The sequence below is a fragment of the Sparus aurata genome, chromosome 22, assembly GCF_900880675.1.
Source record: "Sparus aurata chromosome 22, fSpaAur1.1, whole genome shotgun sequence".
Taxonomy (NCBI): domain Eukaryota; kingdom Metazoa; phylum Chordata; class Actinopteri; order Spariformes; family Sparidae; genus Sparus; species Sparus aurata.
The window spans coordinates 1,928,875-1,954,998 of NC_044208.1; the positions used below are offsets into that span (position 1 = coordinate 1,928,875).

Genomic DNA, 26,124 nt, shown 5'->3' on the forward strand with positions numbered 1-26,124 from the left:
GAGGAGTGGAACGCATTGCCTCAGAGCAACATCATGAGGCTAGTGAGGAGCATGAGGCGTCGCTGTCTAGCTGTCATTGCGGCAAATGGTGGAAACACCCGCTACTGACATTGTCAATTTGTGTTATTTGGGGCTATCCTATACACACACACACACACACAACATATATACATACACACACGAAACCATGTGATTGGCCCCAATTCCCATGGGATCGGGACAATCCTAGGAGAGAGACAAATGTCTTCTAGAATACACATTTAATACAAGAAACCCATCTACTGGTTCTAGCTCATTTATTGGGAATAATTGATGACCATCCACAAAATCATTTTCCATTCAGTGTGCATGCAGCTGCTCCAAGCCTCTTAACCTGCGGTGTAATCTAACAAAATGTCAAAATGATAAAAAAACAAGCCGGATTGGTTGTAAAAAAGCTGTTCTTTTAATAGTAAGACTGCCGGTGGCAGTGAGTGATTTCAAACTATATACACAAAACACAATAATCAACAACGTCTTCAAATCACAAACTACACAACAGCACAATCCATTTCAAAATCCATTTTTCCCACAGGGATGATTAAGACACCATGGGCTGATGTTATACTTCAACTTTTAGCAAAAATTTCACGTAACATTTTTTGACTTGGTTCATAAATAAAAACATGCTATACACTATTCTATATAAAAAAACAACTTTACAGACAATATTACAGTATAGTTCAAAACAACTTTTTTTTTTGTTTTAAATAACAGGATGTGTAAAAAACATTTTGTATGTAGGGAACCAGTCTGCAGCAGATTTTACTCATTCTAGTCCTGAGATTTTGTCTTTCATCCATAAAAAGACACGTTACTCAGATTTTTGCAGTACCACTATGGGCCGCATGTCTTGCAGCTGTCTCAACATGAGGTGGGTGACACCTGAAAAGGCCCTGTCTATAATTATTCTAACCTTACTAAGTGATTTCAAATTCTGACGGTTGCTGAATCGGACACAGGTGTCTTTGGTGTTCAAAGGGGAGGGTTTTCTCCATGTTTCTGGTACATCAACAGTTCTTGTCAAGGGATGTTCACATTTATTTGACTGCTCCAGGAACTTTAAGAAAGACATTTCAAAGCCCATTGGTTTAAAAGAAGCCAGTGGAGCAGTCTGCTCTGTCACTTCTTCCTGGTTTATTGCAGGGCAAGAAGAGTCAGATTCATCGTCCTTGCTGTAAACTATGTCCGTCTTGGTTGTTCTTGGAATTTTCTTGCGTTTTACAATTTTTTCGATCAGTTTCCTGGGACGTCCTCGCTTGCGTTTGAGAACTACAGAGCCATCAGAACTTTCATCATTAGACAACTTGCTCTCAAACAATGTTGGGGAAATCCCTGCTGTGGTCCTTTTGCGTAGGATAGGCTTCGAGTATCCATATTCCCCCCCTCCTTCCTGGATGGTGTCTGCTGTCAGCTCATTGTCTGACAGGTCAGAGGTGTTGTCTGATTTGGAGTCATCACTCCTGATGGAGCGACACTTCTGCCTTGGGAACTTTTTGCAGAATATGAAATGACTCCTTTGCTGTTCCAGGTACTTCTCTGACAGCCCATGTCCCATGTAATGTTTTAATATGCTCCGCTCTGACTTCATGACCGAATCACACCCTTTGATCATACAGGGGTACTGTAGAGGGAATTTTTTAGTGCACATGGAGGATGCCTCCACTTTAGTTTTCAGTGAGGGTTTTCCATATTTAGTCCAGTGGTTAGTTTTTGCCTTGCCAACTCTCTTTATGTCATTTCCTCTCTGTACGATCTTTTTATTGCTCTCAATGTTTTCCTTTCCATTACTCGTCTTTGTAATTGGGTAAAGTACAGTCTTAGAGCTCCGTTTCGTCCCGTCTTCTTTTGTCCGTTGACCCCTCATTTTGGGCTGATACAGGTCCTGATGCTTTTTCATGACATGTCTGAGCATATTTGACTTTGTGGCATATGAACGGTCACAGCCTTCAATTTCACACTTGAACGACCCATTAAATTGTTCAGGTTTGGCCAGCTTTATATCTTTATGCTGTTCTTTGACATGTCCTATATATTTCCAGAAAGCAGTGAAGGATGCTGTGCATCCTTTGTGGCCACAAGCAAACTTCCCAAGCTTGATGCTGGACAAGAGATTCCCAACTTTATCAAGACTGAACTCGTGCAGCTGAAGATAATGCTGCAAAAGGTTTGGAACTTCTTGGAAAACTCGGGAGCAGTCTTTCACTTGGCATCTGAATTCAGAAATTTGGGGGATCTCTGCCTCCGGATAATCCTCATCATGGTTTATGACTTCATCCAGTCCCTCACTCTGGTCCTGCTCTTTGTTCACTTCCAGTGCCGACAGAGCAGACTGGTGAACAGCCCTGTAGTGGAGGATCAGATTGTGCTGGATGGTGAAGGCTGCCACACAGCCCTGATGAACGCAGCGATATGGTCTGTATGGACTTGTTGCTTCACCTGAGTTGAGCTTCCTCTCCTTTGTCTTCTTCGGAATCTCTACGCTTGGCTTTACTATTGGCTGCCTATTGATAGCAGCTTGTTTGTTGAGATGGGGAGGCCCATTAGCATGAGGCATGGCACTCTGCAGAGGCTGAATGACTGTGTAACGACTGTCATCTTGGAAATTCTGATTAGCTGCATCCACATTGGTATATGGTACAAATGCCTCAGATGGGCAGAAATGTTTTGCTGCATCTTGAGATGAATACAGATGTGTTCCATTCTCTGTTGATGAATGAGCAGCCATTGTGGTTTGAGCTGCTTTAACCTGCTTCTGTATTGCAGCAAATGCAGCAGCTTTGGCCTCTCTGCGCTTCATATCTAGATCTGCTATTTCTTTAGCTGATAATTTGTGAGCTGACTGATAGTGAACACGGAGGTTTGAGTTTCGCGTGAATGCTTTGCTACATTTTTGACACTTGAATGGAGCATACTGGCCGTACCTTTTTTTAACCACATTCACCATCTCAAGTGTGTAGCTGTGAGTTTTGGAGAGGTGTTTCCAAAGGGCTTCACATGACATGGAACTAAATGTGCAGTTTTCATTCTCACAAGCATATGGTTTGACAAAGTTTGATGACACTGAGCTGTGTATATCGACCTTTGCTGATATTGTCTGACTGTTCAGAGTATTGCCATTATGTTTGATGGAAGCTGAAATCTGGTCAGATATTTCTCTGACCAAGTCAAGCCTTTCAAACGCACTTTGAATTTCGGTCATCCACTGTTGCTGGCTAGCAGATAACTGAGTGGGCTCAGGCTCTGCCTCATTTGCCCCGACCCCTGTGGGGCTCAGTACCTCCTGTGGTGGTGTAGAAGTCTCTCTGAAACAAGTAAAGCTATGTGTGTTCAGTAGTTGTTCCATGTCATCAGAGGTTTCGGGAATGACTTGTCCTTCACTTGCTGGGTCAATTTTTGCATCACGAGACATTTGATAAAGTCCAGAATTATGAGAAGGACTGCACACTTTGCCAAAAGTTATGGGATTCCTTGAATTAGCATTGGGGTCGGTGTTGCCTGAATGATACAAGATGTTTCTACGTTGAGAACCAGCCAAAATCTGCTCACGCAGTCGCTTTTTAATATCTTGCTCACTTGTCTTTCTTTGTGTCTCAGCTTGCTTACCACTTGTTGATGGACTAAGTTGAATGTCAGGTAACAGAGTTTGCATCACTTGGTTCAAATCTGTATCTAGTATCTGAATGGTTGTCTCAGAGCAATATCCGTCACTGTGGTTTCTGGAAACACTTCCAGGAACAACAGCGGATGGGTTTTCTGGGAGACTTTGAGAAAGAAGTGGATCAGGGAATTCATTTCCAGCAAATGTATCAATGCCCAGCTGAGGATAAAGGGCTGTACTATTGGAGTTGTTCTCACGCTTCAGCTGGACATTTTCTGTATGCTGTATGACTGAGCTCCCTGGCAAACGTTCACCGGCTCCGTAAGGGTTTTGGAACAATGGCTGGGGAGCCGGTGTATGCACAAAGAGATCAGACATGTTTGATTCAGTCATAATTTGTTTAAGAATGTCGTCGTTTGACTCGCCATTCCCATATACGAGCAGATTATCTTGTGGATAATTAGGAGTGGGGTATTCTTTTGTGGCCGTTGAACCATTTGTTACTGACTGACGGGGCTTCTCCTCATAAACAGCAGCAGGAGTATAAGGTATCTGTGGCTGAGTGGTAACAACTGTTTGCTCTGAATTGAGAAGCTCAAGAAATGATGCTGGCAGGTCTGTGTTCAGTTCAGACTCATCATATGGCTTACAGATTGCACGCTTGGACAGATGGCCTCCCAGGGATTTGGGACTATTAAATTGTCTAAAACACCTGCAACAAACAAATTTTCCATCCCTAAGAATAGCTGGCCATTTGGTCCTTTTGTTTCTTTTAGCTCGTGTTGGATTTTCAGAAGCACTTTCAGAGACGACTGGGCCATTTTGAGGTTGGTTGACACAGTTTTTTTGACTTGCACTGTCTGGAGAGGGAATTTGCATTGATTTTGTTTTTTCTGGGGCCCTGGGGCCAGATACTAAACTGCTTTGCATTTGTGTTGTATATGGCTGAAGAAGGTCTTCTGTTCGTGGAGGCACGTCTTTAGCACCAGCCATGTATGAGGGCAACACTGACTGGGACCCATTTTCCGTAACTGGTGACTGTAAAGACCCTTCCGTTCTGTTCATTCTCAACGCCATCATAGAGGAAGACGGGACACTGAGGGGCAGCGCAGGACTGGATGAATCAACCTGTGGCATTGCCTGCATGCTGGATGGATAGACTTGGGAAGAACTAGAGATTTTATTTTGTTCACTTCCAAGGGCTGACGGCCAGTTTTGGCTGCCTGGATTTGTATCACTTCCTAGCTGAGAGAGAACAATGGGATTTAAAACATTTTCCATAACAAGGGAAGCATTCTGGTTAAGGGCAGATGAGGACTGGGGATGTAGGGCAGTATCCTTTGTGCTTGTACCCATGTAAGTATAAGGGGGGGACTGGATAACATTTTGCCTCTGAACTCCATGAAGTGGTACTCTGCTATCCTTCTGGTGTTGGAGTGAGGCATTTGAACTGAGATGTCCAACAGATGACGTACTTGGGGCCGGAGCGTAGGTTATCTTGATTTTAGTTCGAGCAACTTTCCATTGCTCATAGAAATCTGGATGAACCGTTTTCATGTGCTTTGCAACACTTCTGTAGGAGCTGTAGTGCCTTGTACAGGTTTCAAATGCACAGTGATATCGCTCCCTCTGTCCTGGAAGAGGGCCTGCGCTAGTCGAGGATGTCATAGAGTTCTCTGCTCTGTTCCTATGGAGTGGGGTTACTGATGGAGGAAGTGGTTGTGACATTGCTGGCTCTGTGGAATTCTGGAGTGGGGATGCTGTTAGCAGGTTGCTGCTACATTTTGGCCCTTGCTGCACTGGCATAGGTATGTTGCAGTCAGAATTGTAACTCATTGATCCAGAATTTACATCACTGAGGAACATCTGTGGCTGGCCTCGTGGGACATCTGCATTACAGTCATATGACACATCACCTAAATTAGCCTCACATGGACGTACCGTTTGATTCTGATGGGGGGGTCTCAAATAATCAAAACAATCTCTGTGTCTGTTAGTATCATACAAGGAGGAATTCAAAGGTTGAATCACAGAGTTATTTAAACTCGATGTGTGACTGGTTGAGAAGGGCATATTTTGTGGTTCATGTTTGACACTGTATGCCCCTTTGGTTTCTGAAGGTGCTTGTGATGATTTCAGCACACCCTCCAAGGACACTGGCAGCTTTACATTCCAGTTTTCTTGGGGGTTCTCTTGTTTACTTGGAGTGTGATTGACAAGCATTTGTTCAATTAGTGAAGGGCCAGGCTGCACATTTTGTGAGATGTGTTCAGAAGATAACCTTTTCTCTTCAAAGGTGGCATGCTTCTCCAGATGTAAATCCAGCTGTTGTTGTGAATGAAATACCTTTCCACAATCCACAACTTTGCAGGTGAAAGTTTTGTAATGCTGTGCCTCATGGTCATAGAGTTTGAAGGCCTCGTTGAAAATCTTTCCACATTTTGGAAACATGCATCTAGCCTTAAAAACATAATGTGTTTTCCTGTGTAGAAGTAGCTCAGTGTTGGACAGGAAACTTGCCTTACAGTTCAGCTGAATACAAATGTAAGGCTTCACACCACAGTGGACCTGTAAATGATCATTTAGATGAGTGACGTTAACAAAGTGGCGGCGACAGTACTGGCAAACTACCTTTTTGCTCTGGATTTCAAGGAAAGTCTTTGCCTCCTCGTCATCGCCATGAGCTTTAACATGTGCAACAAGATTTTTGAAAAATTTGAAGCTCCTTCTACATTTTCCAACAGGGCACACATTGTCTTCACTACTGTCCGTCTTACACCTGGACACAGTGGCCTGAACATTACATATTAACCCAACATTCTGCCCTTGGGAATCAGCATTTTCATGAAGTTCATTCTCTGTATTGGCCTTCAATGCAGCGATTACAGGGGCAGCTGTTTTAGGATCTGCCAATTTCCTGTTTGTTTTCATGGCAGTCAGTCTTTCCTTGCATGACTGTTTAACATGCAACGTCACGTGGGGAATCAAGGCGTCTTTTGAAGTAAAGGTTTGAGCACATATCGGGCAGCTGTAAACGCCACCGCTCAGATGAGTCTGTGCATGGCGCACAATCCTGTGGCCAAGAAACTCTTTGTCACACAGCACACAGTACTGCATGTATGCCTGCCAGTTTCTGAACCTAGCAGATATGAAACCTTTCTCTCTCAGTTTCTTCATTTCTCTGTTTTTCTGTCTCTTGTCAGTGACATCCTTTAGTTCATAGGTGCCGCTGATTAAGTGTTCTGGGATATTCTTAAACCCATCCTGACTGAGGAAGTCTTCCTGTTCTTCGGGGTCCTCAGTATCATTTAGCAAGTCGATGGAAGATACTATTGAAGCTTCTTCACCCATTAGAGCTAAACAATGTCGCTTCAGTGTTTTCCAATCCCAGAACTCTGGGTCAAAAGGCCACTGCGTTTTAAAAACCAGCAGGAGCTCGCAGCGTAGCGAGTTGGGAACAGGCATACTCTCCTCCTCAAGTTTTTGATCAGGTTCATTGTAAAGAGTCTCCACAGCATAGTATGAATCCACTGTGGGCTCCAAGAGGAACTCTGTCAGCTGGCAGGCTCTTTTCACTTCCAGGTCAGTGGGAAGTAAACACGAAATAGTTTTACACGCAGTGGCCTTGAGGCTTCCATCATCTGACGCCATCCGAAGAGCCCTTATGCACATTTCAATGCACACTGGCAATCCAACGCTGTCCATCTAGGAAAGAGAGGAAGTCAACGAATTTAAAGCTGCCCAACACAATTATTCTGAAACTCTCATGGGACAATTAATCAAGCAAATTAAATTTTTAGTGAGACAGAAAAACACTCTGAAACAAAGAAATACTATTACTATTTTGATCATAATTGTTACCATTTAATGCATCACAAATCTACATATCCCACTTTTTAATGCATTTAAGGAGTAAAGTACCCTGAATCAACAACTTAACCACTGTAGACATGCGTAGATAGATAATCACTGTAGATTATTAGATAGATATATAGATATTTAAAAAGTGTACAATGTTCTCTGGAGGTAGCTGCTGTAGTCTGCTTCATCTTAACTAAAATTCACAGGCTTAATATGTTCCAAATATGGAACAAAACATTTCCATTTGTCTAGGGCTTTCTACTTTTGTCATAATTGAGAGTTAAGGGGAGATAATAACTTTTTTTCTTTTTACTATACCACCGCAGATCACTGTTTACTGACCTCTGATTGGATGACCTTGATGAGGAACAGGATGTGGTACACGGTTTTTGAAAGTAAGGACATCTGGCGACATCTGTTGAGGAAGGCCTGCTCTGATGGTTCTAATCGTTTCAGCAGCTTGCTCCAAAACAAAGTGAGCTCCCTGATAAAAAAAGGCATAAGATAAATATCTTAATACTGACAATCAGCTTTTCAATGTATCCATTCATTAACACAGAAGGAAACAAACGAATAACAGCAGAGTTTTATCAACCACTGATTATGCAACACTTCATATTGACTTTGTACTCTGTTGGTTCATTTGGCCTGAATGAACATATGCAGATCAATTCTGCAATAAACTCAAACAAAATGTTCTTTTTCAGTACAATTATCTTCACATTAGCAGCATATCATATTTTAATATTTCATATTTATGTATTATAGGTGCTTATGAGTGGGATAAACCTACAGCCTAAATAATATCATTTAAACACAGGTGTACATTCTGTTCAGAATCCTGTTTTTAGGGTGTTTAAGGGTTACCCTTCCTCTAAACAAGGAAACCCTCCATAGATGCATCAGACGGGGATACTTGTGTTCTCTTACCAAGCACAGTATGTATCTCCCTGAAGAAGCTGTCGGGTCAGGAAGGCCGAGCATAAGGTGAGAGCTGCCCTTTCATCTCCATCCGACTCCAGATTGCAAATCATCTCTAAAACGTCACGACAGTCCTCCTTTGAAAGCTACACACACACACACACACACACACACACACACACACACACACACACAATAAAGACACCATACATGCCTCCAATAGACTCACAGAATGCGTTTAAGTATGGTCTGCCATCTTGTGTATGAGGGATGTATTGCAGTCAAAGCTACACAAAATACAAGCACCGTAGATAGTACTGCAAAAATAGCAGACAAGTAAGGCCTGCAGCAATGTGTACTGCACAGTCCAGTTATCAAAGGCTCATTTCAGGACATTTATATTAAGTCCATATATTTAGTCCATTTTAAATAATTTCCCAGTCTGGGATCAATAAAGTAATTCTATTCCATTAACAAGACCCAAAAGTTTTGGTTCACAAGTTAAAAGGCTAATTGATGATTAGAAAACACTTTATTATTATGGTAGACTGGCCAATAAAAAGGAAAGGATTATTACAGGCAAAAGAACACAGACACTGGACAGAGGAAGAAGGTAAAAGTGTTATGGATGGACAGATCCAAGTTAGAGGTCTTGACATCACATAGAATAACGTTTGTGAGACAACAAATATAAAGATGCTGGGGGAGTGACTCCATCTTTCAGCATGATGGATGCCATATGATCTGGAGTTCTTTGATGTTGGTTAAGTGGGACATTTGTACAAGGTTAAAGGGATCATGTATCTTACAACAGGATAATGACTCAAGGCACAGATCCAAACAAGAACTAATGATGTATTCTCTACTCATTTGGGAAATTGTTTGATGAGTTAAGGCCTTGAGTTTTCATGGAAAACACCAAACTTCTGAGTGGTAGGGTATGGTAACAGTGGTCTGCTTGATTTAACCAATATAGTGCAAAGCATTGCTAGGCATGATCAGATATTTTATGCACAAGTCACACTTGGCAAAGCTCTTTCTTCAGACTTAACAAGAAAATCATATACAAGTGCATGTAGTACCCTCAACTAAGTAGCTGCACTTACCTCGTCCATAAGCTGATCCTGTTCTGAGGTAGCACATAAGCAGACGAGGTACATCTGCTTGAAAGATCCTTTCTCTTGGAAGGCAGGACTCTGACAGCAAGTCTTTGCCAGCAGGAGAGCCTTCCCCATCTGATTCTCCTTCATCAACTGCTTCACTCTCATCTCCAACAGGACCAGCCCCTCCTGCATCAGGAACTCTTCAACTGAAAACCAGGAAATATCAACAATGACTCTTTGTTCTGACTGTATAAATGGTGACTTAATTGTTTATGGAACAAGAGTACACATCAGTTTAATAGAAACACTGGAACCACACTATATAAGGTTATCATGTATACTGGATCAAATTACATTTCACAGGAAAAAAAGGACTTAACTTCTAAGTGATGTTTTGTGATTAATCAACCACAATGCAATGACTGTTACTCTGGGCGGCTGTGGCTCAGTGGGTAGAGCGGGTCGTCTAGTGATCGGAAGTTCACCAGTTTGAATCCCGGCTTCCTCTAGTTGTATGTCGAAGTGTCCTTGAGCAAGATACTGGACTCCTGATGAGCAGTTGGCGGCTTGCATGGCAGCCTCCGTCATCAGTGTATGAATGTGTGGGTGAATGTGGCATGTATTGTACAGCGCTTTGAGTCTCGTTAGACGGGAAAAGCGCTATAAAAATGCGCATAAGTGTTCACCTCAGCATACCATTCCTAGTATTCATAGCACACAGTTAAAAATCATTGCATCATTAAATTTTCATGATCACAACTCTACAGTGGAGAACACTGATTTCTGGTTCTATGCACCTTACTACTGGAATGAACTACAATGACAACTTTTCCTCCGAAAGACTGTAAAACTATACTAGGGCAAACTACCAAAAACATGCACAGCTTGTTTTAGTATGGCTGCCCAGATGTGATTTTTTTTTGAGAGAATGTATTCTATTATGATGCATTTAATTTGTTCTCAAAAAGGTGTCTTGTGCAAAAAAGAAAAACATTAAGATTAATCTTGGTTAGTTTTCCTCAATAAATCTAGGAGACTTCAAAAGAATAACGCAAAAAACAAACATGAGGTTCTATCAAGATTTCAAACAATTAAAAAATAATATAGATAATTTCCTCTCTATTAGATTATTAATCATAACTTTATATATCTTAAAAATATGACAAGCTATTTAGGAAGAGGGTGGAGCTACCAGACTCTTATGTTAATATACTATTTGGATACATTCCTCAACTATAGCATTTTCTTTTATAAATAATTAAAGGTCCCATATTATACTGTTTTTCATCAATTTCACACAGCTGTCAGAGGTCCAACAACTCTGTATTCGATATGTATTGCCCCAAACACATCCGTGGTCCTGAATTCCAGCTGTCTAAAAGTCGCTCTGCTGAGTTCTATTCACAGCAGTGTGTTTCTGTGCCTGCACCTTCAGTGTCCAACATAACACTTTTTTTCTTACTGGCCCGCTTGGCCAGTAGATTCGAGTTTTACTGGCCCCATGTGTAATTTTAGTGGCCCAGCCAAGAAAAAATTTAAAATGACTGTTTTTTTAAAAAAAATAAAAGACTTGTTTATTTATTGACATTGTTCCCATTTAATTGTTTAGAGAGTCTGTCCCTGCAAAATCAGTATGATCTGGCAATGATGGCAAAAAGTAATAGGGGTTTGCATAATAACAAGTATCAAAATTTCAAAATTGAAATTACAACATATTTAATATTTTGAGATGTATCATTTCTCTCACTCCTATAATTTTGCCATCATTTTTCAGGTGATTGATGTTCTGAAAGCACTGTACAAACAGTACCATTATTTCTCCCGAAGTGGAGGGATCAGTATACCTGGCTGAACCATCACGACGGCATATGTAATGCTGTTACTGTGATGATAAATGACACTTAAATATTGAATCTGTGTCTAATAACCACACCCTGACATGTAAATGTGACATCTGTCTTGATACGTTTAATTTAACTTAAAATATGGACAACTGACTGCATAATATATGAATCAGAAACAGAAATGCTTTACAGCAGCTAACATTCAAAGTCAAGAATATGCAGAAAAAAAAAAATAAAATAAAAAAAATAAAAATAAATAAATAATAATAATAATAATAAACTATATATATGCTGCATATTTGTAATAGAAGCCTACTGCAACTGTACTTTTTTTTTTACCATTAAATGTTATTTTATACATTATCATATTTTATAATGTTCTGTCATGGAGTACATCACTTCACTGCTAACAGAAAGAAAGCAGCTCACTGCCAGTTGCAGCTTCTTATCGTGATCTGCAGTCTTTGTTCAGGGTATATACAGCATATTTTAAGTTGAATTTCATACCTTTTAATACTTTTTTTAATACCTTCATAATATTTTTTAATACCAACACGACTTCGAGCTGCAACTGCAGTGGCAACCTTTCAAACTTCAGTGTTGGGGGTAACTAATTATAAGGTAACAGATTACTGTCATTTTGTTATTTAACTTTCTGAGTGAATAAGTGTAGCAATGCTTAAAATTCAAATCAAGTACCTATTATTACTGGATACTTTATTACTTTTTTGCCTAAATAAAAACACTGACCTATACACAATTATTTGTTATTTAATCCTAACCCACGACAAAAAAATTATTTCATTGTTATGTGTAGGAAGAGCACACACCACTTCTCCGGGGCCGGTACGGGATGGCAATTTTGAAAAATAACCCTTTAAATGGTGACTACTGGTGAGATTTTTGGAAAAAAAATCATTTACAGAATTTCAGAATCAGAATCTAAGACATGAGACAAAATAGTGTAGAAGCTGACATTACTGCTTGAAAATATGTTAACCTCCTGAGCATTAGAGAACTTTTTTACCATTATTTTCTTTATCATTATATATTTTTTATGGAAACAGAATCTGTTTGTGAAGTCAGTGGGCCACATGACAAAATAAAATTCATAGGTGTGTCTCATTCATCCAGTTTACTAATACAATCTGCTGCTGGTTTGGAGTCACTGGGACATGACATGGAAGATATCGAAAAAAAATGCAATTATTTTGTATTAATATATTAATGCTAAGTAATTTGATGATGGCCCCTAAATCTGTTTCCAGCGATTCAGTGCGAGGCTCTGGGAGGTGAGCTAACCGTCCTCCTGCTACTCACACTGGGTGAACCTCAGTGAAGTCGCCGACTGGACCCGAGTGAATATCCGCCGAATATCCAACCTGAAACTAACTTCACCCTGGTTCGATGAGTCTCCTGTTGCAGGCTTTGAATGGGATGATGAGGATTTCAGTCACTCAACTTAAACGGTGACTTGTAGAAGCTCGTCTTTGAGTGAAGTTCCATCGTCACAAATGAATGGACGACGTGCAGAGTGACATGAAGACACAGACATAAAACACATCGACAGCGGTGGCCGGTCATCATGTTTACCAATACCCGACCCGTGCCTTGCGCACTCCCATCCAGGTGATATTCATTGTCTTTTTACAGACGTGGCAATAAGCCTCTCGCCGGTCACCAACTACTGGCCTAAGCCAGTCTTTAAATCTAGAGTCCTCTAACCAGAGGTCCGAAAAATTACATTTCCCCATGACTTCGTCAATAGTAGCGAACTTTTGCAAACTTTTGGAAGCAAGCCAGCTGTGCGCTATCCAGTTGGAGCATAGACTGAGGGCGCTAATAGTCTTAGCGTGTCGCACGTCACATCATCGATACCTCTCAGGTCCTACTCGCACATATAATTTATATAACTAAATTCACACGATTTTTAGGAGATAGGCCTGCAACTCATAATTAGTGGTTCGAAAATGTAATACCTCGTCAGATGACGTTTATTACTTTTAATACTTTTTAATGGCCTTAATTTTTGCTAATTTTATTTACTACCTTTTAATACCTTTTACAACCCCGCGGACACCCTGTTGTTAATTTTTTGTCATGATTGTTATTATTAGTACTTAGATTATCAAAAATCACAGTTACGTGATGTGGTTAATATAGACATATTCAATATTTAACTCATGTATCATCACAGTAACATACGTTACATACATTAGCAGCTGTAAACACATAAAAACATTATAAAACAGTTGGTTCCAAATAAATGCCGAGTCTAATTTATTTTGAAAAAACATCAAGGAAGAAGACGCGACCACTGACACTGCACGTTTTTCTTCTTCGCCTTTTTCACGTGTTGTGCCCAGAAGGATGCCAGAGAATTCACAGAGAAGCTGGCGAAGTTTGTGACATTTTCATCCCAGATTTTTGTGAGGAGGGAATTAAACGCCTGTCCCAAAAAACGCCTGGTCTGTTAAGTGATTGAAACAAATAAACGCCCGGCTATTATTTGGTATTTTACGTTTGTTCCCGCATCATCAGCACGAGCTGAACAATAAATCTAACACAGCAAGAGAGGCGGGACTTAAGGCAGAACAGCCAATCATCAGCTGGTCAGTCCCAAAGCCGGTGTCATGTTTGAAGCAGCAACAGGAGAGGGAGGGGGAGAAGAGGCAGCTGCAGCGAGCGCAGACACAGAGCGGCCAGAGAAAATGAGCGACTGTAGTGAGGCGTTTGTGCAAAACTGCGGATAAACGGCAGAAAACTGTGGGTGTTGAACCCTCTCACCGGGAAAAGTGTGGTAAAACACCCAAATCCCCTACGGGTGCGACGCCCCTGTCAGCCTTCGCCGGAAACTGCCGACCTACTTCACAATACATTACGCGGCCGCGGTGGTTCAGCCAGGTATACTGATCCCTCCACCTCGGGAGAAATCCCCTTTTCCTCCTCTCGGACTCGTAGCACTCCTTCGCCGACATATTTCCGAATCACTTTCCCGCCGTCACTCTAAGCATTTCCCGCATGCATTCTAGCGAATCACGATTGTCGTACGGGCAGTGACTGGCCAATCAGTGTAATCAGCGATTCCGGCGGGTCAGTCACTGGCCCAGGCGGGCCAGTGACATGCCCTGGACCTTTTACTGGCCCCGGGCCATGGGTTATGTCGAACCCTTGACCTCTAAATGCTAATGAGCTCCGTCTGTCAACGCCTACTTGGGGAGCCTCGCCTGCTACGTCATTCTCAGGGAGAGGAAGCCCCTTATGCTAACGGTAGCATGCACTAATGTTTACGGTGGATGTAACACTATGGCTCGGAGATTTTTTCGTTCAACCGAACCAGTTTGACCCAGAATCGGACCCAGGAGGAGAGGCTGCAGAAGAAGCACAGACTCTGCGGCTGCAGCAGGACGTTTCAGAATGGTTAGTGTGGCTGAATAATGTTAGTTTGTTTTATGTGTTGTTAGTTACTACCATGTAGCTAATGGCTAACAGCTAGTGAAAGCTGTGTTTGTCTCCAACACAGTCTCCAAGCTATTATACACTGTTCGCATCGTCTCTGTCTCCAGTCTGCACGTTTCCAGACTTTCTACCGTGACAACCAAGCTCCATCGTAATATTATCAATATCAAACTCGCTTCAAACGCCATTGCATAGCAGACCAAAGTGGATCTAACTAGTTAGCCAATTTCCAGCTGACTTCACCATACTCGTAGGCAACTGTAAATACTATCAAACCGCGGCGACACTTATCGGTGGCTCTGGTGCAGGTGCTGGGTCCGGTATGGGTGAGACTGATCCTTTTACGAGGGTCAGTGTTGAGGCAAAGCCAGCTTTGTACTGACACTTCTTACTGAAGCAGTCCGATGTGAAGTGGTTAGCACACACATACAAGCTAACACGAACCGCAGCCGTCACGTTGTCATTAAAAATGAAACACAACCACAGTCTCTTCTGTTGTTCTGTAGCTGCGACAGAATATAGGCACTTATGTTGATTTATACAACTAACAACAGAGCAATTGCGTGTCTAGCTCTGAGCGACAACTTTGCGAAACACTGCTGTCTCTCCGTTGGACACACCGAACTTCACCTCGGGGATGAACGCCCCCCTCTCTGATATCTCCTATCATTGCGCAGTGGAGGTCGGCCTATGATAATGACTCCTTTCATTACGTAACGTAACAATGCAGGCTCTATCTCAGCATTCCTCTGTATTTTGTGTCATACATTATATATCCTCAAAAGTATTTCAGGGCCTGTTGCAGGGATTCTTCTCTGTCTTCTCTGCAAGGCTGTGATGCTTGACACTTCACTTGGTTTAATGACCAAACAGGTAATTGTGATGGAAATTTTGTACTTTATAAGGAGAGATGTGAACTGAATTCTTACATAGGAATGTTCAATGTAACTGTTTAACATGACCTGTAACTTGTGACCTTGTCTTAGGTTGTTTTATGACCCTTTGTGTTGTTATATGACCTATGTAAGATATTGAGTGACCACTGAAGGTTATCACTTCCTTCTCTGTGAATTATTCCTTTAAGTGCAAGACATAAATTAGTAACTACTAGAGTGAAAACACACCCACAGAGACAGATAAATACCATGCTTTTCTCCTCAGACATTGAGTCTTCACTTTGTAACAGACCTGCGTGTTGCTTTGTGAATGCTCCTCTTGTACAAGATTAAAACCTTGTTTGAACTTTGAGCTGACTCCGATCTCCTTCCTCCAGTTATAAATTATCGCAGAATTATTTTAACAGTAATGTTGGTCTTGTCAGACATAAAACCGTATTCCACTTTGTTTCAGTCTCACACTGCAGTGGAGTTGCAAGAGGATATGAGGGCAGAGTGAAATAGTGTTGCACGGTAAACCGATACTAGAAAGGTACAGCGGTACCCAGCCGTTAAGAACAATACTTTTTTCAAGTTTTATTAGTATCGGTACTTTATGAACTTTGTGCGACAGTGGGGCAGTGTGTCTGTGTGCAGCTTCTCTCTGCTTCCTCACTGTCTGCAGACAGAGTGGGCGTGGTTTCACAGTGACAGACAGTCACAGAGCAGAGCGACACAGACGTGTTGGCTCTCTTGGTCATTACAGATTTAAAGCATCGTTTACAGACGGGCTATGTGGGCATATTTTGCTCCGTGCGTCGGCTTTTTCAACAAGCCCAGGACGGTAGGGAGGAGCACTCATGCCACTCTCAGCTGACAGATATGCGGACTTGTTCAAAGAGTTCAAATAGCTGCAGGTTAGCGATAGATAACGTTAAATAGCCCCCGGATGGAAGTCAAGCGAGTTTTTTTTTGTGACAAGTGAACTTTTTTCACCATCAGAGTTGCAGGAGGCAGTCAGGGGTAAAGCTAACTGTTTAACAGTCCGATGTGGTTCCACACATCTCTGTATGCAAACAATACAACGTTCACACTGGTAACATGAACTTAACCATAACATGCGCTGGTGTTCACAAGTATGCTGATCAACAACACTACTTAAATTATCTATTTAAAGTCAATCAGTACTAGTAATATTATCATAGCATGTGCATTTTTGTCAATTATTTATCATATATATTGTAATTTATATTATTAGAAAATGGTCTGATTAGAGCACAAACCTCCACCAGGTCTGGGTCATTTGTGTTGTACTTTAGTGCACTAATGTAGTTTGCAGGCTAATCATCCAGGGTTTGAACTTTATCATAATGAAATGCAAATTGCAAATTTCTCCTTTGTGGGACGAACAAAGTATTATCTTATTTTATGAATCGCCAGACTTTCCAGTTAATGTCATTTATGATCATTATTTTTATGCTGAACAAAATTGTAGTTAATGTGCTGTTTTTTTCTACTACTGGCACTGAGCTTTTAATGAAAAATCAGGTTATTTAATAATCTCTGAGAGCAAACAAGACAAATGCACAAAACAAGAAGACACTTGTCTTCTTGGATACAGATACAGAAGATAAAGCTCAGCAGCTTTTACAAAAATATATATTCAAAAATATTTTAAAAAAATTCAAGTTCCACATTCTGTCATCTAAAATTTATGCCATTACTTTTGATGATATTTAGTTTTCCGCCGTGGTATCGTTTCAGTATCGGTATCGAGATATTTTAGGCAGGTATCGTACCGAAGTCATAATTTTAGACACTAGAGTGAAACCATAATTCCTGTTTCCAATGAGAGAAACAAAAATATCCTCTGACTGAAATCACAATGTCATCCCTTTATGTAGTCAAACGATATGTCAACATGTTATGTTTTTGCGTGTAGTGTCATTTAAGTCGAGCTGAAATGAAAAATACATTTGAAACCCTTTTTACACTCACAATCATATTTTACGCCTAAAAAAACCCAACATATTTCTTTGTCTTTTTATACTTAAACTAGTGCAGTGCACGTAAGAAAAATGTATTCCTATAAAAAAGTGGGAGGTTAAAGGAGTCATCACCCGGAAATCGCAATTTCTCTCGTTAAATCATGCATATTGGTGTTGGACCTCAGTTGAAACTTGCCTGAAAAGCTGGAGTTTGAAAGTGGCTCATTTTTTTCGCTTTTGCTCTTTTTCCAAACAAGCTCGCATAAGCATCGGCTCACAGCCGTCCTCAGCCAGACTATTCTGCCTATTTCTCTGTCATTTTCACGCCATACATCGTGACCACCAGCATTAAAACTCAGGTCTTACATGTAAAACACAAGTGTGAAAACTAAGAAGGAAAAAAAAAAGAATTTACCATTCAGAGACATCCTGCTGTAAAAGTGTCTCTCCACCGTCTCTGCCTCTTCACTCACCCGTTCAGGTTCCGACTCCGGCTCGTACATAAATGCCTGAATTCCGTAAGGTTCGTCATTTAGTGTGTGCGCCATGACGGCTGTTTATGTTTAGGAGTCTGTGTGCATGCAGACTAGCCTCCTATTCTGGCTCTGTCCTTCCTGCGGCCAATCAACGCGCGCCTCATTACATATTAATACAACGCTCATCCGGACCAGTCAAAACCTCGCGCATAATCTCGCGTGAGAAAGTCGCGGTATGAAAAAGTGTCAGAACAAGCTCTATGGTTTGATTTTTTAAATTACTTTTTTTTCTAATAAGTTTTAAGAATTGATCCAAAGCAATCCAAGAGGGACTGGATATGTAAAAAACCAGGTGATGACTCCTTTAAGTAGTTTTTTCATGGATGGCCAAATGAGGCTGTGTTCGAAGGTGGGACGTCAGATATTTAGGTTTGTTGTGAAATCCGTTATTCCAGGGTATAATTGGCCGTTTTGGACTATTTTTGATTTTACCATTATATTTCACCTTAAAAGCTATTTACTTGGTGCCATTATTTTCAGCACAACCTCACATGTGTGACTGTACAGTTATTTTTTTATTTTGACATACTGTATTAACACAATGGACCTTAAATCACACAAAAAACATAAAATCCGAGTAGAAAAAGTTAGATTTTTTTACTGTGAAAACCACAAATATGTTTAACCATTTTTTTTTCTTTTTTACTTATAATGCAAATATAAATTGTTGTTTGCTAAATTTGTGCATACATTAAAAAAATTTACAAAGTTATATGTAACTATTTACATTTAAATGCAGGCAATGCTCAGGTCTGCCTGAGCTCCTTCCAGCTGAATGGAGAGCTGCACTGCCAGCTCCACATTCAGCCGTCTCCTCATTGTTTTGACTCATTAAACAAAAAAACGACTCCACTACACACTTAACACACTACACCAAACACTAAATAACACACTAACTATACACTTCAAACACGCTAAATGTCACAAATCTCTCAACTCTCAATAGCGCTGTCTATACACCAACCGTCGTTGCCTGTCATTCATCAGCCTACGTCCCTCCCACAACTTCCTGTTCCTCAACAACCAAACTTGCTGCTTGGACACTTTCGTGACAAAAGCCTGTTTTTACCATTTCTTCCTGCACTAGACACAAAGCAAACGTGAGTGACGGCAATGTTCGCGAAAAAGCATGGCGGACATTATTTACCCTAGGTCCGGTTTTGGACGTGCCGGTGCGTTCGGTCCGTCACCTTGGGAGGTGGGCCGTGTAGCTAGCGGCTAGCAGCTAGCTACACACGAACATCCACAGATTCCGATTCCACTTTGTTGTCCGCGCGTCTCCGGATCGCCTCAGACCCGAACAGACTCGGTCCGGACTCTTTTAGTCTCATTAATCCACAACAGTCAGTTTAGATGCACAGAACAGAACGGGACCGAACCGCCGGCAAAATCCTGGTCCTGCTCGCGCCGCTGCAGATATAAATCTGCTTGTTTCTTAAGGTGGAGGGTCGCGGTGGGCTCCGCAGTGATTGGCTCTGGTGCGCACGTGGCTACGGTGTGCAGTGATTGGCTCTGGTGTGCGCGTCGCTACGGTGTGCAGTGATTGGCTCTGGTGCCCGCGTCGCTACGGTGTGCAGTGATTGGCTCTGGTGCACACGTGACTGTGGTGGCTCTGGTGGACAATGCTCGGTGGAATTTGTAAAGCATTTATAAAATAATTTATTAACGGTATCATTGCAATCAAAACAAATGCGACATTGCACACCCTTGAACCACGCAGCAGCCATGTTGAAAGTCTCAGGTCAGTCTGATCCTGATCCGCAGAGATATTCGAGGCATACACACACACACACACACACACACAGACAGAGATTCCTTGCTTTTATAGAGAGATACAGTCATGACTTCTTCCTGTAAAACACAATGCTTTATGTTAAGGTTGAACCAACCAATATCTATATCTTCTTCATGTCCACCCTTCCATTAATCTTCAACTGCTAGCAAATAGCTGTCTTCTTCAGTAGCCCTTTTTAGATAGAAAAGGCGGCGCATTTGCTCCAAGGTAAGGACGGCAATGTGCCGGCCTGTCTTTCTAAAATGGAGGCGTAATATTCCTCCTTTTCCAAAAGCCTCTGAGGTAGGCGTAAACATGTGACGTGACGTGAAGCTCGAAGTTGGGCTGTGAACAGTGACAACGAATATGACTTCGAAATAAGAGCTTTATATTGTACCCCATTGGAGTTTTTGGGTTCTTAGCGGGGGGCTTTTAATTTGAAAGTAGCGACCGCTCTTAGCTTGCCGAAACAACACCAAGCTAACACAACCAAACAGCTACAGAGACCGAGGAGACCAAAACAGACCCCCAATTTGCCGGCCTCTGTCTAAAACCGCGGACCGAGCCGCCAAAAGGACGGCCAAATTGGCGGCTTGGTGCCCTGTCGAAAATTGGCTAGTGTTACTGTCTGTTCTACCTAATATAGAATACTGAAATTACTTTTACTGTAACAAAATAAGGTGTCCATTTATGCAGATGAAACAGTATTCTCTCACACTGATGCATAACAAGGAAGCCCATTCATTAAACATAAAACATCAAATACACATTTCTATCTTCTGGTTTCTGATTTTCTTTCTTAGAGGAAAACCCAGGATAAGGGATTGTCAGAGCAGATTTACATGCTGAATGAAGCATTTAAATTTAACCAGCACAGGAACTCACCGTGTTCAGCCTGTAGGTTTTCATCTGACAGAAGGCCTTGCAGGACCCTGTTGGTCCAAACACCATCATACTTGCCCAAAGCAGACAGCAGAGACAACTGTGCAATTCCATTCTCCTGCAGCTTACTGTAAGAAAACTGTACCCAACAAAAGAATTTCAGAACTTAAGACACAATACAGAGGGTATGTCACGATCTGAGGTTTGAGGTTTGATGTGTTGGTAGGGTTTGAAAGGCAAATGATAAAGCAAGTTCACTCATTTAGTCACACTCAAGGCTGACAAGCCAGATGGAGTAAAATTAGTTTGAAGCCCTTTCTCCTCACTTGAATCTGAAGATCTGACATGAGTGTTAAGCATGGACATCTTGAGCGTTGAGAATTTCTATCATAAATGTGTAGATGGACAAGTTCAGTGGACCGTGTCAAGGATTTATATTAATACTGTAATCACAGGAAGGTGTAGGTGACAATGCCTTGTCATGGGGTGCAAAACAAGTATTATTAAGTGTGAATTCTCAGCTTTACCTGCACAGATGATCTGAAATCCTTCCATAAGCCATCTGGAATTTCCTTCAGTGAGAGTAAAAGCTCCACAAAACTCCTACAGGATAAAAGAACAATCAAGAAAAACATTATATTGATTATAATTATCCATTATGGGCGAGAGCTCTACATTTTATCTGCAATTAATCACACTTTACTAGTACTTACATTGAGAGCCTCTCAACCACAAGAGGAACATTTTCACACTGCAGGGAGAGGTATTGAGATGCCTGGGCGTAACTCAGCAGGGCGACTATGTACACTTCCACCAGCGGCAGAGGCTCTTCCTCTATCCTCCAACGGCCTGCATATTCCAGAAGTGTCTGCAGAGAGGGAACCACAGTTACTCACCTATTGAACAAGCATAGAGACCCTGTTTGTGCTGATAGCTTTTACAAACAGCAGCCCTTTTCACACAGAATTGCCATATTATCTCTGCAGCGGAGGTTCAGCAATTCTTTCCTGGTGTTTGTTCACACATAACCAAGCAGCTCCAGCATTAAGCTGCATAAGTGTGTAATTCACACAGCAAGCTGGCACTGCAAATCCAAAAGAGGCGAGACGGTACACGTCATGATGATGACGTGTGAGTTTTTTTCCAATATGTTTCCCCCGGGTCCTCCAGTTCATCTAAACATGTACTCACTGAGTGTTTATAATCAAATGGATCAGTTATAATGTGTAGTAATTAAGATCCTGACCCACCACACATACTGGAAAGTGACAAAGTTACTATTTTTGCACTAAATTACGTAATTATATAATTACCATCGGTAAACATAATGCTGCCTGACTCTCACTCATGGGGAGAGGTGCCGTTTTTTTTTTTTGTAGGGATGCACCGATACTGCGCTCATATACTCATACTCTTGAAAATTCACCGACATCACTTTATTGCATTAGGCCTTACATTGGATGAACCTGAAGACAGCGATCTATGGAGCCAGAACGGTGACTTTAAAATTTGGCATCCAAAAAAAAAAATTGGCATTGAAAACAAAACCAGTACTGAAAAAAGAAACATTGTCATTGAAACATTTGTATTGAAAACAGTTGTATTGGCATTGAAACAAGTATTGGCACTGAAAAAAGAAAGTCATTCAAATAATTCAAATGCGAAAATCTTATCATTTTATTGGGATTTTTTTGTATTTTTCAATGACAATCTTCAGATTTTTTTACAATGTCAGTTTTTTTTTCAGTGTCACTGATTTCAGTTTCAACTTTCTGTCACTGTTTTGGCGTCGAGAGGGAGGGGCCTGAGGGGAGGGGCAAGTAGAGCATGGTTTGCATATCATTTGAGAAGGTAATGGCTGCAGCCTGCGGGAAGGCGGGGCTGGACGGTCCAGCTATAAGACACCATTTTGGGGCCTGTGTGCCGGCCGTCTCTGGGCAACACAGAGTCCAACTACCTCGCGGACTTTTCTTCAAGCTCTCTCCTGATGTGTCCAAGTCTCTGTGTATCTAGTTCTGTCCCGGAGCTCCTGAGCTTCGGTCTCTATATGCATATGGAGTGTGGTAGTAGTACCGGGGCGCCGGGCACGGAGCATTAGCCACAGTTAGCACAACAGTAGAACAGCCTGTTGCTCCGAGCCGGGGCTGCAGCGCCGACAGCAGTGCTCTGGTCTGCTCCCCGAGCTCTGTGCCGGGTACAACGGTATTGTGGCTGGACTGTCAAGCCCCACCTTCCCTCAGGCTGCTGCCATTACCTTCTCAAATGATATGCAAACCGCGCTCTACTTGCCCCTCCCCTCAGGCCCCTCCCTCTCGATGCCAAAACAGTGACAGAAAGTTGAAACTGAAAATCAGTGACACTGAAAAAAAACTGACATTGTAAAAAAAATCAGAGCCGGGGCTGCAGCGCCGACAGCAGTGCTCTGGTCTGCTCCCCGAGCTCTGTGCCACCGCACCGCTACCGGAGACTGGAGCTCCTGAGCGTGGAGTGCGGTAGTAGTATGGAGCTAACGAGCATTAGCCTCAGCTGTGTCGCTCCGAGCCGGGGCTGCCTCGCCGACAGCAGCGCTCCGTCTGCTCCCCGAGCTCTGTGCCACCGCACCGCTGCACACGCATACAGAGACCGGACAATAAAAGAGAGTGCTTGGAGAAAAGTCAGTCAGTTCTGAAAATATGTGTCTGTTACTTGATTACAGCCGTCTGTTGTACTGTTGTATGAACCACAGTAGCACAATCACAGCTGACTTTACCCGCATACTGACTTGTTGAGTTTATTCACTTGACTCAAAGGAGTCATTGTAGGAATAGTGATATTATTCACATGAACTGAGTTTATAGGGGAGCTCCGGTCTCCGGTAGCGGTGCGGTGGCACAGAGCTCGGGGAGCAGACCAGAGCGCTGCAGTCGGCGAGGCAGCCCCGGCTCGGAGCAACAGGCTGTTCTACTGTTGTGCTAACTGTGGCTAATGCTCCGTGCTCGGCGTCCTGGTACTACTACCACACTCCATATGCATCGGGAGCTCGGGGACTCGGGAGCTCCGGGACAGAACCAGATACACAGAGACTTGGGCACATCAGGAGAGAGCTTGAAGAAAAGTCCGACCGAAGTTGGACTCTGTGTTGCCCAGAGACGGCCGGGTACAACGGTATTGTGGCTGGACTGTCCAGCCCCGCCTTCCCTCAGGCTGCTGCCATTACCTTCTCAAATGATATGCAAACCGCGCTCTACTTGCCCCTCCCCTCAGGCCCCTCCATCTCGACGCCAAAACAGTGACAGAAAGTTGAAACTGAAAATCAGTGACACTGAAAAAAAAACTGACATTGTAAAAAAAATCTGTCACTGAAAAAAAGGGACATGAAGAAAAAATCTGAAGATTGTCATTGAAAAATACAAAAAAATCCCTATAAAATAAAATGATAAGATTTTCGCATTTGAATTATTTGAATTACTTTCTTTTTTCAGTGCCAATACTTGTTTCAATGCCAATACAACTGTTTTCAATACAAATGTTTCAATGACAATGTTTCTTTTTTCAGTACTGGTTTTGTTTTCAATGCCAATTTTTTTTTGGGATGCCAAATTTTAAAGTCACCGTTCTGGCTCCATAGCGATCAAAGGGCGGCATTTTCAGCATGTGGATGGACCTCCGGCTTTTCCACTGTATATACGAGCACCATATCTTTAGCAATAAATACCGTGACTGCATCCGTAAAAGCTGTCCACCGGGATCCTTTCTTCTCATACGGCAAGGGTATTCAACCAACATTTGAAAAGGTCCAGTTAGAGAAAATCTCCTCAAGCAAATGTCTGGAACATCATAATGTCTAACTTGCGTTATGATTGTGATACAGAAGTGGCCCAGTAGTTGTATCAACGTCTGTAATCAACAATGGACTCTCAAATCAAGGAAAATACAAGTTAAAAACATTTTAACAAAATGTATTGTTAACATTGAAACATACATAATACACTACTTTAGATACAGTGTTATAGCCTATGAAGAATCTTCTAATATCAAGTTAAAGGGCTGCATTTTAAACGCTATTTAAAATGTGCATCTTAAAATAAAGTGCTTCATTTCATGAAAACATGAAAAAAAAGTGGGGCGCTGTTTAGCTCGGTTGGTAGAGCGCACGTCCCATGTGCCGAGGCTCTGCAGCGGACCTGGGTTCGACTCCCGGCGCGGCCCCCTTTGTTGCTTGTCACTCCCCCTCTCTCCCCCTGTTTCCTGTCATATCTTCAGCTGACCTATCAATAAAGCCATAAAAAGGCCAAAAAAATACTTAAAAAAAAATAAAAAAATAAAAAAGTAAAGTGTAGCAGCAGCTTTAGTCTCCCTGTTTCTGTAACTTCGTTCCAGGCTCATTAGTGAGCGATATTTAATTTTAATTATGTTCATTGTGGAGAAAGCTGCCTCACAGCTGTATGTGGAGCCAAACATGGTCAAGATGTACAGGGCTACTTTCCTCAGACCTGGTAAAGCTGTCTCAGAGACCATTTGGAACCACAAAGTGGCAGGGTCAGTTCATCCAAACTGCTCTTTCAGGACCACATCTGCTTGGAGATCAACCAGTTGCATCTGGAGAAGCCCAGCATTTGCCCAATTGAATTGCTGTGTGACTTCCTTTGTGAACCCTCTGACATCAGTGATTAGACATGGGTTCTGAATGACCATGGTGAGCGACTGTCCAAAGCTGTCAAAATGTTTGCTGAAGTTTTCAATTAGCTTATCAACAAAGTCAACAAAAGAAGACACATCTCTCTGTCCCTTAACCTGTTCCTGCACTGCTGGGAAGTTTCCTCTGAAAGGAGCGGACAGCTGTCATCAGTTCACATATTGAATTGTCCCTGTGGCTTAGTATTCAGTTCATTCAGGTGTGAAGTGGATCAACCAAAAAGGCCACATTATCCATCTTTTTTTCATCTCTCTATAAAAGCAAGGAATCTGTGTGTGTGTGTGTGTGTGTGTGTGTGTGTGTGTGTGTGTGCCTCAAATATCTCTGCAGATCAGGATCAGACTGACCTGAGAGTTTCCGCATGGCTGCTGCGTGGTTCAAGGGTGTGCAACGTCGCATTTGTGTGGACTGCAATGATACCGTTAATAATCTATTTCAGAAATGCTTTACGAATTCCGCTAGCATTGCTAACCGTAGCCCCCACAGTCACGTGCGCACCAGAGCCAATCACTGCAGAGCCCACCACGAACCCCCACCTTAAGAAACAAGCGGATTTATACCTGAAG

At 42.1% G+C, this 26,124-nt stretch overlaps 1 protein-coding gene across 1 annotated transcript in view; it reads right to left on the reverse strand.

Annotated features, from left to right (window-relative positions):
• Positions 1–279: 279 nt before the first annotated feature.
• The window catches only part of znf292b (zinc finger protein 292b), a 43,778-nt gene continuing 17,933 nt past the window's right edge, over positions 280–26,124 (reverse strand). The window contains exons 2-8 of the mRNA XM_030404876.1: positions 21,597–21,751; positions 21,411–21,486; positions 20,887–21,022; positions 9,529–9,731; positions 8,432–8,568; positions 7,844–7,985; positions 280–7,345 (exon numbers count right to left, since the gene is read on the reverse strand). Coding sequence (XP_030260736.1) covers positions 854–7,345; positions 7,844–7,985; positions 8,432–8,568; positions 9,529–9,731; positions 20,887–21,022; positions 21,411–21,486; positions 21,597–21,751 — 7,341 coding nt within the window. The 3' untranslated portion in view covers positions 280–853. The remainder of the gene's footprint in view (positions 7,346–7,843; positions 7,986–8,431; positions 8,569–9,528; positions 9,732–20,886; positions 21,023–21,410; positions 21,487–21,596; positions 21,752–26,124) is intronic.